This window comes from Peromyscus californicus, unplaced genomic scaffold (assembly GCF_007827085.1).
Source record: "Peromyscus californicus insignis strain IS unplaced genomic scaffold, ASM782708v3 Scaffold_20__1_contigs__length_68692818, whole genome shotgun sequence".
NCBI classification, from domain to species: Eukaryota; Metazoa; Chordata; class Mammalia; order Rodentia; family Cricetidae; genus Peromyscus; species Peromyscus californicus.
In genome coordinates, this window is record NW_026294503.1 from 32,428,024 (window position 1) to 32,443,174 (window position 15,151).

Genomic DNA, 15,151 nt, shown 5'->3' on the forward strand with positions numbered 1-15,151 from the left:
GATATTCACAGGTATAATATGTGTGGTCCAGGTAAATGGCTTTGAGGTCCATGTATGGCAGCCATATCCTCACCATGCATGGTCAAAGTATAGAGGTTTCATGCCAGAGAGAATTCTGTCTTGGCCCCACACTGTTTTTGGCACAGATGGGCTGAATTCAACAGAACTGATTGAGATCAAGGAGCTCTGCTCAACTCCCTAGGTTTTGAGGTCTTTTCCGTCTTTTTCTGCCATTTTTTTAGGCCATGAATCCACGGCAGCTGGTCAGAAGATCTTCGAACCAACAGGTTTTCAAAACGTGGTCTCCGGGTTGTATAGTCCTGTGGTGTTCTCAGACTCGGGAGCCAACCTGACAGATGCACACATCTTCTGTCTGCTCGCCTGTGACCGTGACTCCTGCTGCGATGGCTTCATCCTCACACAGGTCAAAGCAGGTATGGCCAGCTGGAGGGCTGGGCCTGACCAGGGATATGGGGCACTTGGAGACTCAAAAAAACCACAGTGTGGAGCCTGGCATCAGAACTCATTAGCATGATGTTACCATGCCCAAATGGAAGGTGATATTCACACACGAAGTCAGAGGCAAACCCTGGCCTCTTACTGATGTCACAGATTGTGCCAATACTTCCTGTTATAACACTGGTTTAATCTTTATGGTTGTCTTCAATTTTATAAACAAAAACAGAGGCTCCAAGAATTGAAATAAATTGCTCAGTGCTATATAGCTTCTGAGGGGACAGGGTGGCATTTGACCCAGGTGTATCTTACTGTGGAAGACTGGCAAGGTCACTTTTGGTCAAACTGCCTTAGCTTGCTCCTCTCTGCTGCTGCTGACTATATTGATAACCAGCCTATGGAATATCTTCCCTGGGTCATTTTCAGTGGGTATCTTTTCATTTTGCAGAAGTAAACCTACACACTTAGTAGTGTGGCCTTATGTTAGGAAGGGACTGAGGTGCTATAGTGTAGATCAGGGCGAGATCGTAGGGATTTGGTGGCCTTCTGCGGAAGTAGAGGCTGGTCCATGCTCTGGGGGTAAACAGCACTTAGATGAAGTGAGAAACCCAAGGCAATGCTAGAATAGGATTTACTGGGTTTTAGGCTAGAGTCTGGGAGACACCATCTGGTCTTAGGACCACTGGCAGACTCTAGGTCTCAGTAATCAGGTCAGCATGGCGAGAGGATGCCGGAAACAAGAGCTCTCATTCTCTTTTCCTGCCCGCCTGTCCTTTTCTCCCTGAAGATATTATCGAGAGAGAAAAGGATAATTGGTAATGACTGGGCCCAGAAAGAAAGTTAAATACAACTTTGGAAACCTATCATGTTTGTTCTATTCAGAGCAGAAATGAAGATTTCCTTAGATCTCAAATAGAGTGCATACTTTAACTTGGTGGATCGAAGAGGGAGGGTCGTTCTGGGCGGAGGAAGAAGGGTACATTAGAAGTCAGTTCATGATGAAGAGGGAGAACTTGAAGTTAGCTGTGGTCCCCAGAGCAGGGAGAACAAGCAGAAAGTGGCCTTGGCTTAAGGTGGCGCACGCTTTTAATCCCAGCACTCGGGAGGCAGAGGCAGGCAGATCTCTGTGAGTTCGAGGCCAGCCTGGTCTCCAAAATGAGTTCCAGGAAAGGCGCAAAGCTACACAGAGAAACCCTCTCTCCAAAAACCAAAAACCAAAAAAAAAAAAAAAAAAAAAAAAAGGGAGAGCAGGAGGGAGAGGTTGCATCAAAGGGACCTTTTTCATCTTGAGAACACCTGGGAGCCATGGGAGGCTTCAAGAGAGTGAGGGTCATGGTCACATTTGCATTTGAAGGCAGCACTCTGGCTGGAGTATGGAAAAGGTGACAGATGAAGCTCACTTGGGTGTGGAGGGGTCAAGAAGGTGAGAAGCTATGTGGAAGACCAGGTGGCCTGGACTAGGGTGGTGGCAGTGGGTTGAGGAAAATGAGGCAAATCAAGAGGACTCTGGGTGTGGGTAGTGAGAAAGAGGAGGTGTGTGGCTGGCTCACATGGTGAGAGTCTGCTCTGTAGTAAGTGATGAACAGCAGAGACACCGGGTTATCTATTGCATGACACCAGAGGGAGACTGAGAGAACTCAGGAGTCCGCCTGGGCACACTAAGTCTGAAGTACGTTTGAGACATTTACAAAATGTGGCTCTTTTTGGTTGCAAAGCTCCAGGGCCCAGAGAGGCTGAGTGGATGGAAGACAGAAACCACTGGATAAGCGGGAGCGTCAGAGGCATCAGAAAGGCCTAGTGGACAGAAGCCAGAAGCCAGTGGAGTGGCAGCAGCTCCTGGTAGCTTAGGAAGTTGTCGGACTAGGGCTGGGGATGTGGCTCAGTGGTTAGAACGTTTGTCGTGTACGCATGTGCCTCTGGGTTCCATCTCCAGCACCACACATAACTAGGTTTGGAGGTGTACACATGTAATCCTACTATGAAAGAGGTGGAGGAAGGGGGGTCAGAAGTTCAAGGTGATTGGGTTAGAGAGCTGCCTAGGACATACTAGACCCTGTCTCAAATTTTTTTTTTAAATAAAAGAAGTTTTGAGGGCAGGTGAGAATTCTGGGGAGACAGAAGGTGATGGGTGAGAAGATACACAGTGTGTCAGACCCTAGTGAATATCTGAAAGAAAGGTAGAGCTACTAGGCAGGAAGGAAGAGATCCAGGACTTCTCAAGGTAACCAGATGAGGGAGGGTAGGAGGCACAGGGAGCCCTGACAGTCCCTCATACTTCTGACAGCCCAAGTAAACAAACAACCACTGGAAGATGACCCGCTGAGCTCACTGTGGTCAGCCGTGCTAAGAATGAAACTGGTTGGTTTTTTGTTGTTTTCACTGAAACAGAGTTTTGCGCATCCCAAGTTGAAATTTACTAAGTAGCCAAGGATGCCTTTGAATTTGTGACCTTCCTCTTCCCACCTCTTCAGTGCTGGGATTACAGGCATGCTTCAGCATGCTTGTAGCATGTATGGTACTAGGGATTGGCCCCTGGTCTTTATGCGTGCACAACAAGTAGTCTGCTAACAAAGTTACATCCTCAGGCCCAGAGTGAGACGGTTTTGCTGAAAAGATCGTTAGAACAACTTGGTTCCTAACTGTCTGTCTGGAGTCAGCCCCATGATTATACAATGTGGGTTCATGTTAGTGTTAGATGGGCAAATCATTAAGTGTTTCCCCCCCCCCCACACACACACATGTGCATCAACACATGTCTTTCTTCATACCCATGTTTAGAAAGTCTGCCTTCAGAACCAGGATGCCGCCTTGAATAAACATATCTTCTGTGGGTGCCACCGTCTCTCCAGATGCCGTGTGACTCACCAGACCATGTGATCCTTCCATGTGGAAACACTGACTTCATTTTCCCTAGGATCATATATGAAGGATCTGGGAAGCAGTGAGCCTTCCAAACCCCGTTTGCCACGACCCTGTGGTTGGCAGCCTGTTTGCTGTTCCCTCCAAGGCTAACTAGTGAGCTGTGAATTACCCTGAACCCGGCATCTTTACCCACCCCTTACCTCACTGCCAGAATGTGGGCCCTTGGGACATGCCTAGACCATCTGGCTGTCCTTCCAGACTCATCCGGTACAGTGGGTGGTTGGGAGTTTTAATTTAGAGGGCTTTGGCTAGACGTGCTGAGGTCTGGGGACAGAATCCCGCTACATCCTCTCCCACAGCCTGCAAAGTCATTTAGCTTTCTTTTAAACCCCTCCTATCCCGCTCCCCTCCTAACTAACCCTCACAAAAGCGGTCAGCAGCCTCCAACCTCCTCTGGCTTCCTACCTCCAGCTCCCAATGGCTGGCTGTATTTTCAATAGGGAGTACTTAGTAATGATTCACGAGGCTCTAAGCTTGCATTGAAGTGGGGCTACTGGGAAGAGGGACTCGGGAACTCCCATGACCTCAGGTTCACGTAAGTGTCACTGAAGCTGGAGGGTGTGACGAGCAAGTACCTGGTCCCTAAGGCAGGAACATGCAGTGCTAGTAGAGGAAGCTGTGTGGTTTCCTTTTGACCTGGGGGTCAGGGGACAAGGGGACAAGTCTCTGCATTAAGTCTATTCTCTCTCTCTCTCTCTCTCTCTCCCTTTCCCTCTCTTCTCCTTTCCACCTCCTCTCTCTCTCTCTCTCTCTCTCTCTCTCTCTCTCTCTCTCTCTCTCTCTCTCTCTCTCTGCTCCTTGATGGGGCTCCTGCTGCCTCCCCCCCTTTCACTATTGCTCAGACACTAGAAAAAAGAACACTTCTCCTTTTGTGGTGTCTCAGTCTCCCCCTCTGTAAAATTAGAGTATCTAAGGAGGTCACTGACTCTTAAATCTGGCTCTACACCAGATTTTTCTGTGTGCTCCTTGTGAACATTGACTCTCCAGCGCCATCTCAACCCCCATGTGACCCCATGATAAAGTCCACGGCTGGTGCACTCTCCCTGTGTACTGTAACAGTGCAGCATAAGAGGGCCTCTGAGGCCATCTTTGGAAAGGGATTGGAAAGCAGGCTCTGGTACCCTGGTGTCCCTGTCCCATGCTTGGGCATTGTCCAGGCTCTTAGAACACAGGAAGGCTATGCAGGGCCCTGGCGGTTTCCTTCACACTGGTCTCTCCTCTTTGACAGGGCCCACTGTCTGTGGACTTCTCAGCTCTCCTGACATTCTGGTTTGCCACATCAGTGACTGGAGGGATGCTTCTGATACTCAGGCCAATGCTACATGTGCTGGGGTGACATATGACCAGGGGAGCCGGCAGCTGGCCTTGACTCTGGGAGGCCAAGAGTTCCTGAATGGTAAGCCTCTACTGTTCAGCATATTTCTAAGTTCTGCTTCCCACCAGCAGGGTGCTCTGCTAACTTCTTAGGTGCAGTTCTGCACCCCGTGACCTTGTATCCCTCTTCAGCTACAAAACTCCCAGGGCACAGGTATATCCTCCTCATGCTGACCTCACAATCCTCCAGACTATGTAGGGTCCGTTTGTAGTCCAGAAGAAAATGGCACTCATGATATTGCACAGAAAATTACTGGCTGAGTTCAGTGTTATCCCACCAAAACGTTTAGTTGATTTAGCTCTCAAAGCTAGCTGGGGCCAAGATCCCTCGGGAATCTAGCATGCCTGGCTGATGGCTAATCAGCCCTATAGGCCAACTGGGGCCAGGCCTGCTCCTGCTGGCTTCATCCTCCTTGGGATGAGTGTGTTCTTGTCCTGCAGGTGGCGGAAGCAGGACAGAATAAGGAAGAAGTGCAAAGCCTCTGAAAGTCCAGACACACTCATCTCCGTCTCATTCTGGTGCATAAACAAACCACATGGGGAAACCAGAAGTCAAAAGACGGGAAATGCTGTTCCATCAGTGGGAGGTGCTGCAAAGTCTCACGTAGATTATCTAAAGACAAGTAAGGTGGAGGACGACAGTGAGATACCCCGGGCATTCTCCCGGGGAAGTGAAGAGCCTCAGTGTTGCTCCTAATGCCCTGCCGTTCTAACCACAGGAGTACAGGGACAGGCCTGTCACAGGTGGGGGTGTGTGTGCAGTGAGCAGAAAACTACCAAGACTGGGGTGTTCCCCTCTCCTATGTACTGAAGCTCTTCGGACCTTTCTATAAGATATGTAAACATTAGAGACAGCAGGATGACCCCTCAATCTATGGGAATGGCTGCTGAGTTGCCAAGGTCTCCCTGTGCCAGTCAGACCTCCTTTCAGCCTTCTTGCCTGGCTGCCCCTCTTTAGCAAGCCCTGGAGAGGGAAAAAGGCTTCATTTTCTGGCCTAAATTGGCCCTGGCCAGGCTAGTGCCGCTCACAAGGTCAGGCAGGCACAGCAGGGCCCATGCCACCCAGAACTGGTTAGACATGCAAAGTCTCAGGCCCCCATGCCCAGGAGGGCTAGGAATCTGTTTTCTGAGAAGCAGCTCCAATAATGTTTAAACCTGTTGCCTGCTAGGTTGGCAGAGAGCATAGCGATGTCATAGAAACGAAATACTTCATTGGATTGTTAGGCCCCAGAGCAGCAAGACTGTGAGAACTGCCCATGCACACAGTGGTTCCAGAAAGGCACTGCGGCTGTGGTCTTTCCCGTCTTCCAGCTGAAGGGAAGCAGGCACATGGGACTTAGGCCACTTCCTAAGGAGGCTTTGACTGAAACAGGTTCTGGGAATCTTAGCCACTCCAATACTGGCAGGCACATAGGGGGAGCTTGAGACGATATTGTGTCTCCTTTTTTTTTTTAACTCATACTGATACCAAGGCCAGTATATGGTATGTATGCTATTCTTTGGAGGATTATACATGCCTCGCTAATTCTTGGACTCCTGACATGGAGCATAAAATCCAGCATAGAAAACACAGGCAATCTAGATGGTACACACAACCAAAGCCTGGAAATGCACGCCAGGCTCTGGCAGAATTCCAGAGAGCCTAAGTAGCTTCTTTTGGGATAAACAGAATCAAACAGCTTACTTGTGGGATGGCTGCCTCACAGATGGTCTTCATTACTCTGAGAGGCACCCAGGGTGAAAACAGGCATTTCAGGAAAGACATGTGATGAACTGGCAGCAGTAAGTCAGTGACCTGCTTCAGCCAAAACATGTGCTTGGTGTGTGTGCCCAAGGAGCCAGGAATGTGCCCTGGCCTGGCCTCCCTGCAAAGGAGTGACAATAAAGGGCCTTGGAAGGATTTACTGTATGTGAATCTGTGTGTGTGTGTATGTGTGTGTGTGTGTGTGTGTGTGTGTGTGTGTGTGTGTGTGTGTGTGTGTGGTGTGTGTGGAGTGTGTGTGTGGTATGTGGAGTGTGTGTGTGTGTGTGTGTGTGTGTGTGTGTGTGTGTGTGTGGTGTGGAGTGTGTGTGTGTGTGTGTGTGTGTGGAGTGTGTGTGTGTGGTGTGGAGTATGTGTGTGTGTGTGTGTGTGTGTGTGTGTGTGTGTGTGGAGTGTGTGTGTGTGTGTGTGTGTGTGTGTGTGTGTGTGAATCAGAAGACAACCTTGGATATCATTCCTTAGGTGCCTTCCATGTTTTGTTTGAGACAGGGTCTCTCATTGGTCTGGGGCTTTCCTGAGGCTAGCAGGACAGTTCCAGGGATCTGTCCTTTTCTACCTCACATCTCACTATCACTAGAATTGCAAATATTTTCCTGGCTTTTTAAATGGGTTTTAATAATTGAACTCAGGTCCTCACATTTGTGACTGGCAAGTGATTTATCAACTGAGAAATCTCTCCAGCCCAGCTTTGAGGTTTTCAATACAGAGTGTGTGTGTGTGTGTGTGTGTGTGTGTGTGTGTGTGTGTGTGTGTGTGTGTGTGTGTATGTTTTCTAGGGCTTTCTTACTGAGGTGGTTAGCCTTCTGATCAATCTGTGCATAAGACAACCTTTGGTTTATAATCCCAGGGGCATACCTCAGGCTGCCCTGATGTCCCTTTTAATGAAGCGTCTTTTCAAACAAAACCAACAAACTCTATCTCCGTCCAAGTTCACTGAGGGTCAGCCCCTTCCTTCTCATTTCACAATCTCACAGAGGCTGGTTGAATTGTGGAGCTGGCAGAGCCATGAACCAAACCCCACTGGGAAGGCTTGTTCAGGGCTGGGCCTGCCCAGGCCACAGCCTTTCCAGTTCGAAAGAGAACTATGATGACGATGGTCCTGGGGACTGCTTGGAGGGTTGAAGGAGGCATGGCGGGAGGCACCCAGAGGCAAGGTGCTGCCCGGATTGTTTGCATTCCACATTCCTTTGGTTGAGCCTCGAATTCTCCCCATAGCTCCGTAATCTTCTTCAAGCACTTAGCCACCCTGAGCCTCAGGGTGACCCTCTGTGAAGTGTGAACACTTTATGCTACAGAACGAAGTGCCAGCATGCTGTACAGGCAGCAAGAAAATGACTTTGTTTTCCACGTTCCAACTATCTGGTCATTTACCTGGGTGTCCCACGGCAACCCTCACTAGGGTGGGTTGCTTCTGTTTCTCAGCCAGCTGCTGATGTCAGAGTTGAGTCCAGCAGAGACCTGGGCCCGGGTAAGGCAGACTTAGATCTGTATTGGAAAGCTAATATGGGTCGGCTCCCATTTGTAGGAAACTACAGCTCAGTAGAATCCCTGACCTTCAAACAGGAAGCTCACCAAAGTCCGATTTGCATTATAGTTTTCATGATCCCTTGCATCACCTGCTGAGGCAAACTTGACCCAGTTAGTGCACTTCAGAACAGAATGTTTGGTACTGCTCACTAATACCATAACTACGGCTCAACTTTTGAACCCCCAAGTTATTGTGCACACTTCCCACCATGCCCCCTAGGGCCACTTTCAACTACCGTGGTACCACATCTGATTTCCTGACAGCAGAAAATGCTTTCAAGTCATGTGTGGTTACAGCAGCAGATTCTTTGGCATCTCTGATAACTGGGATTTCCTTCTCTCAGCTGTCACTGCAAAGCCTCTCTCCCGGACTCGGGGAGAATGCCAGCTCACAGTGAGTCCTACTTCAAAGATGGCAAAGGAGAGATATTAAAAGTCTCCTGGCGAAAGGAGCAGAGGGATCAGGAAGGAATGGTGGGACCAGCCAGGAGTTGGTGGCAGTCTTCACACGATGTCACCCTAGCCCTGTGATGTAGCCTCCATAACAAAAACCCACCAGGCACATAGGAAACATCAGGCTAAGTGCTGGGTCCAAAGATTGCAAAAGTTTCCACTGTCAAGGCCCAGGAGCTTCCCAGCTAGCTGAGGTGATGGGTGTGGGCATCACTAAAGCGCAGGCCTGCAGTTTGCCATCTTCTTAGATTAAGGATTGTCAACCTGGCAATGCTCGAATAGCCCTCTCCCCCCCCCGTTCAGTTTCCCATCTACAGCTAATTTCTGGTGCCCACAGCCAGAATAAATAAACAAACAAATACACCACCAACTCACAGATCACCAAGAGATGATTTGGTACAGTCTGACCCCACAGCAGGTGTACACAGGACGTTTCCCCCTCAAGCTATCAGGGGTGTGTGCCAGGTGAGCGTGCTGGACTTCTGCCTGGACTCTGTCTGAGACTGAGCAGGGGAAAATGAGGAACACCACCACGAGCATATGAGAAATCTAGCTTTACCCAGTGTGGCACCAGGGAAGGAGAACTTGCCAGAGAAGAGAGGGAACTAGCCGGAGTGGGGAGGGGAGAGAAATGGGGAAAAGGAAAGGATATGTGAAGCATTATCACAGTCAAAGTAGATGGTAAATCTCATTTTTATAAATTTATATATTTATAGAGCCCATCACTACATATAATGAATATGTGCCAGTAAAAAATTTAAAGACTAGTTAATAACATTAACAATACATTAAGTAAGAAAAGTTGCCAGTGATTGAATATGTATCAGATGTGAAGGATCTAGAAGATAACTTCTGTAGAGTATTGCCATCATTCAGTTGCTAGCCCCAGACAGTTTTTACATTTATTGATGTATGTATTTGGGGTGTGTGTGTGTGTGTGTGTGTGTGTGTGTGTGTGTGTGTGTGTGTTTTGTGCATGCTGTGCGTGCATGTGGATATTGCATGGGCAGACATGCCAACATGTGCATGTGATGTCAGAGGACAACTTGACTGGGTTAGTTCTCTCCTTCTACCATGTGGGGTCTGGGGAATCAAACTGAGGACATTAGCTTTGGTGACATGTGACCTTACCCCTACCCTGCTGACCCAGCTTCATTAAGGAGGTTGGAATCTCAGCAGTGTTTGATGTCAGGAAATACCCACAATGGGACCTGCTGAAAACCTTACTTTCTTTAAGCCATTTCTGAACCGCTTTGCTCATGCTCACATGTTGTAGGTTTGTGACCCTCCACACATTAGTCTTTTGGTTTCCTGAGCTGGATCCCTGAAGTCTGACCAGCACTGTTTTGTACCCAAGTGTTGGAATGGTACTCCAGGAGACTTTGAGGAACTCTGGAGAACAGAGTTAAGCCAGGAACATCTTGGGTGGGTAGGGGGTGATGAAACAATTGTAAATGTGGGTAACCTTTGAGAGCAAACACCAACAGACTCATCAAATGGCAATCCTCTGCAGGTCTGACACTCTTGGAGGGCGCTCAAGATGCCTTTACCAGCTTCCAGCAGGTTTACCTCTGGAAAGGTGAGCTCCGAGGGGGGGGAAGCAGGGGTGACAGACAGTGGCTTCCTTGATTCGGCCCCAGTTTGTATCCATCCACAAGGCACGCTTCTCTCAGTGGGAAATGAAATGCAGGACCTATGTTCTGTGGGCATGCTTTCTACGGAACAGAAGGGCTCCATTCCTCATCAGAAGAGACACATAGTCTAAAAGAATGCCATGTGGAAAGCCTCCAAAAGATGGAGCAGGCAGGAAATGCTTGGTTCTGGGGAGATGGAGTTCACTGCTACAGACTGTCTTTGTTACCTGAGTGGGCTGGTATAAACCTCAGGAAGCATTTGCCCAGGGAACGTGGCCCCGTGGCTGGATCGGTCCTGCCTCTTATTGATTTCCTGGTTGTGGGACGGGAGGATTGCTGTGCGGCTTGCCTCACCATTACTGGTGATCTTATTTTCTTCTTCCTAGATTCTGACATGGCGTCTCGGCCGGAGTCTATGGGATGTGGAAGGAACGTGGTACAAAGGGTAAACTCTCCATCACAAGCAGGTATTGACTCTAAAGAGTTTAAACAGTTGGGTCCTGGCTATGGAGACAAGATAGTGGCATCTAAGGTCAATAAATAGGCCTCTTATTCTGAAGCCTTGGAGCAGTGATTCTCAACCTTCATAATGTTGTGACCCTTTAATATAGTTCCTCATGTTGTGGTGATCCCCCAACCATAAAATTACTTTGTTGCTACTTCATAACTGTAATTTTGCTACTGTTATGAATTGTAATGTAAATACCTGATATGCAGGATATCTGATACATGCCCCAAGGGAGTTGTGACCCACAAGTTGAGAACCTCTGAGAGCCTCACAAAACACCTCTAGTCTAATTATCCACTCACAAATACAGAGACTCCTGACATGGGCAAGAAGAACAGAATGTAAGGAGGCTTCCTTGCCCATTCCCAATGTTGCAGAAGCAAAAACAAACACAAGAACTGTAGTAGGAGAAATTGCCTGCTTAAAGAGCAGAATTAACAGAGCATGCCCAGAACTCCAGAATGTCAACCCTGTAGGGCCTAGAAAAATGTTACTATTTGTCAGAAATTATCAACCCTGTCAAAATGAGCAGTCTGTAAGGAGTCATGGCAGGCAGGGGATGAGTTCATCCAGACGTGAGTTGGGGTTGTGCATGGGAAAGGTGTGAGAACACCTTGCCTCCAGAAACTATAATTTTACTCTAAGGTGGCACAAGAACCAGGAAGAATGGGAAGAAGAGAAGAGTAGAGAGAGATAAAGGGGAAGTCTGAGGGCAGAAGGAGAGTGTCTTAGTCTACTCTGTGCTGCAGTAACAACAGTCCAGACTAGGTCATTTATAAGGAATACCGTGTATTTGGCTCCTAACTCTGAAGGCTGGCAAATTCAAGATTGAAAAGCTGCATCTACTAAGGGCCTTCCACTGTGCAATAACATGGTAGAAGATACCAAAGGGGTTCAAGACAGCAAGAAGAAACCCAGCTTGCTTTTATGACCCACCTTTGCAGGACGACAACCTGCCCACTGTGCGCTGGATTCAGAGACTGAATTCCAGCATGACATAGCAAACAGGAGTGTGGCCAGCTGAAAGTTTCAGAGAGAAGAACCTGGTGATGTGATTGGTTGCTGTGACTGGCTCATCTATGTCACATGAGGCCACCCAGGCATGGACTGAAATCTCAGGAGAAAGCCCAGCCTTGGGTAGAAAGGTGGACCAGGAGGCTCCTAAGGTTTCTTCCAGACCAAAATTCTGGGTTTCACAACTGTATGATTTTACAATTTCCTAAGACCTTCTGAACCCCTTTTGTCTGACCAGATCCACACCCTGTCATTTCTAGCCCGGCTCTGGCCTCAGGTCATCTAAGAATGTTTTTGATAGTGTCTCTGGTCTGTCCCCAAGTCTGCTTCTGTCTGTTTCATGCTTGCTATAGAGATAAAGGTGAAGGAAGCTGACTCTCTCCTTCTTTTTTAGATGTGGCAGCAGACCTTTTCCTCCCTGTGGACACTACCCAGGTCATTGTCAATGCAAGCCACTCATTGCCCAGCCAGCAGAACTGGCTCTTCACACACCTGTTTTCAGCAGAGCAGGCAAAACTGTGGTGTCTTTCTCGTGAGTATCCTTAGATGGAAGCCTTCTTCCAGACACTGGTTCAACAACTCCTGAGATGTGGACAAGTTCAAATTCATGAGCATAACTTATGGCCTCCATGGCCTCTGCATCAGCTCCTGCCTTGAGTTCCCTTCCTGATAGACAGGAAGCTGCAAGGTGAAATAAACCCTTTCCTCCCCAGGGGTCACTACACTCTTAGTATAGAGATGGGGCTTTGTTGCAGATACACTGTATAAAGATGTGTCATTGTGATTGGTTTAATATAGAGCAGAATGGCCATTAGCTAGGCAGGAAGAGGTTAATCAGGACTTCTGGGGACAGAGAGGAGTCAGAGAGAAAGAAAGGCAGAGTGGCCAGCCAGTTGCACAGGGAGCAAGATATGCAAGAGGAGAGGTAAAAGCCATGAGTCATGTGGCAGTATGTAGATGAATGGAAATGAGTTAATTTAAGTTGTAAGAACTAGTTAGAAACAAGCCTAAGCTATAGGTCAAGCTTTCATAATTAATAATAAGTCTTCATGTCATTTTTTGTGAGCTGGTGGCTCAAAGAAAAATCCAGCTACAGGGCTTGATCCCAGCCTTCAAGAAGCTCACAGTGAAGGTAGTGTCTCCTCAGCAACCAGAACCTATCATTCACTCGTCCATCCATCTATCTATTCATCCATCCATCCAATGTTGAATATTCATTATGTTCTACAACTTACATTTGACTTTGTGGATGAAAACCAAAGCAGAATCAGCCATGACCTTTTCCTTAAAGTAGTTCACATGTATCTTTGGCAAGACTGACATATGTAGGGAACAGAGTGTTCATATACAAAGATCTGGGTCTCTGGTCTGCTGACTCTCCATGCTTCTGAGAGACCATGGGTAAAGCTGCTGAGCTTTCCTCCTGTTGTCTCCTGTATTGCTGATTTTGTTTCTGACTTCTCATTTCACTTTGGCTCTGCCTGGACTCGAGCCGCAATAACACCTGTTTCCCCACTTCATAGATCCCCATTGTTTTTGTTTAGGCCTTCCTGACTATCACGGGTACATTAGGATTTTACCAGCTTGATACAAGTTAGGGTCAGCTGAGGGAAGGGAACCTCAATTAAGAAAGTGCCTCCATCAGATGGCTGGTAGGCAAGCCTATGGGACATTTTCTTGATTAATGATAGGGGAGGAGAACCCAGCCCATTGTGGGTGGTGCCATCTCTGGGCAGGTGGTCCTGGGTTGTATAACAAAGCAGGCTGATCAAAGCCTGGGGAGTAAGCCAATGAGCATCACCCTCCATGGCCTCTGCATCAGCTCCTGCCTTGAGTTCCCTTCCTGATAGACAGGAAGCTGCAAGGTGAAATAAACCCTTTCCTCCCCAGGCCACTTGTGGTTATGGTGATTATCACAGCAATAGAAAGCAAATTAGTGCACTGGAAGAATCCCCAGATGTTTCTACCCACTTACAGTCTTGCATGGACTAAACCCCGACTGCCTTCTTGCCTTTAGGGTGTGCCCAGGAACCCACTTTCTGTCAACTAGTAGACATAACGGAGACCACACCTTTGTATTTCACCTGCTCCCTCTACCCAGAAGCCCAAGTCTGTGACAATGTCCTGGAATCTAATTCCAAGAACTGCAGCCAGATTCTGCCCCACCAACCAAAGGCCCTCTTCCAGAAAAAAGGTAAGCACTGTGACCTTCATGAGCTGGGTATCTGATAGGACACCACTCTGCAGGTTCAGAAACAGTGAGGTTAATTTCTTTTTCTCTTTAAAAGTAATATTCTTGATATACATGACCACGTGCGTGCACACGCGCGCGCGCGCGCACACACACACACACACACACACACACATACACACACACACACCAATTAAAGAAAAAAGAGACTGTGAATTTTTTAAAGGGAGCAAGGAGACATGAATGGAAGGGATTGGAAGGAGGAAAAGGAAGGGGAAAATGATGTAATTATATTATAATCTCAAATGCTAATATATAATATATATTATTATGCTAATATATTGCATGTTTGTATATGTATATACATGTAAGATTATATATACCTAAGATTATCCATGGTCCTTCAGAGATGTGAAGCCATTGAGAAAGGCATCAGGCTGACACTTTTGAGTGATCTGGTCTGGGGTCTCACCTAGGCAGAGCCACCATTGATGAACTTGCATCAGGATTTCATGCAACTGTGTGGTACAGAGATCCCAGAAACCGTGACTTTTATGACACCACAGTTGTTCTCTCTCTTCAAGGACATTGATGATGTCACTTTGTCATCAGGATGGTGATGTCATTTTTTCACCCTGTTTCCCCCAGTAATTTCTTCTTCCATCTTCTTTGCCAAGGCCCTTCCTATATCTGGGGGCCCTTGGTTTCCCCCAAACATCAGAGGCTACAGGGCTATGGAGCAGCTCTGACTATTTGGTGGGAGCATCTTGGCTGTAGGTTTCTCCTTAGTATAATCTTATCCAGTCACTCTTGGTGGGATCCTTTTTTAGTACTCCTAGGCCCTTTGTCAGAGGAACCTCACAGTACTTGTCCTGAGCGCACACACTAGCAAGGTGGGAGAGTCTTGGGTCTCTGGGAAGCCTAAATCATGCTCTCAAATTCACTGTGAGGTTTGTGTATCTACTATCCAGGGACACCAAGGGACCCTCTCTTCTGGCCCTTTCAGAAATAAATCTTCCATCTTTGTCCTTGTGGGAAGGGCACATAGACTATCCTTTCCCCTGGAGATGTAGGGGTCTAGAGACATACATGCTCACTTCTTATTGCTTCACAAAGGGAGCAGTACCTGCCTCCCTAGTCTCTGGAGCCAAGGTTCATTCCTCCATGGGCTTCCTAAATCCTGATATTGTGCTGTTTTGTCTCTCTCTGATTCTCATTTCCCCATGGGCTAATGTCTCTACAAGAGTCCCTTTCATGAAGCCCTAGGTTCCATTCCAAGTACCTACTAGTGGTTCTTACTTGTAATCCTA

General features: G+C 47.7%; 1 protein-coding gene across 1 annotated transcript in view; it reads left to right on the top strand.

Moving 5' to 3' along the window:
* Tg (thyroglobulin) overlaps positions 1-15,151 on the top strand; it is a 184,647-nt gene that overhangs the window by 56,077 nt on the left and 113,419 nt on the right. The window contains exons 23-28 of the mRNA XM_052747930.1: positions 243-434; positions 4,607-4,774; positions 10,008-10,073; positions 10,515-10,595; positions 12,045-12,182; positions 13,668-13,844. Coding sequence (XP_052603890.1) covers positions 243-434; positions 4,607-4,774; positions 10,008-10,073; positions 10,515-10,595; positions 12,045-12,182; positions 13,668-13,844 — 822 coding nt within the window. The remainder of the gene's footprint in view (positions 1-242; positions 435-4,606; positions 4,775-10,007; positions 10,074-10,514; positions 10,596-12,044; positions 12,183-13,667; positions 13,845-15,151) is intronic.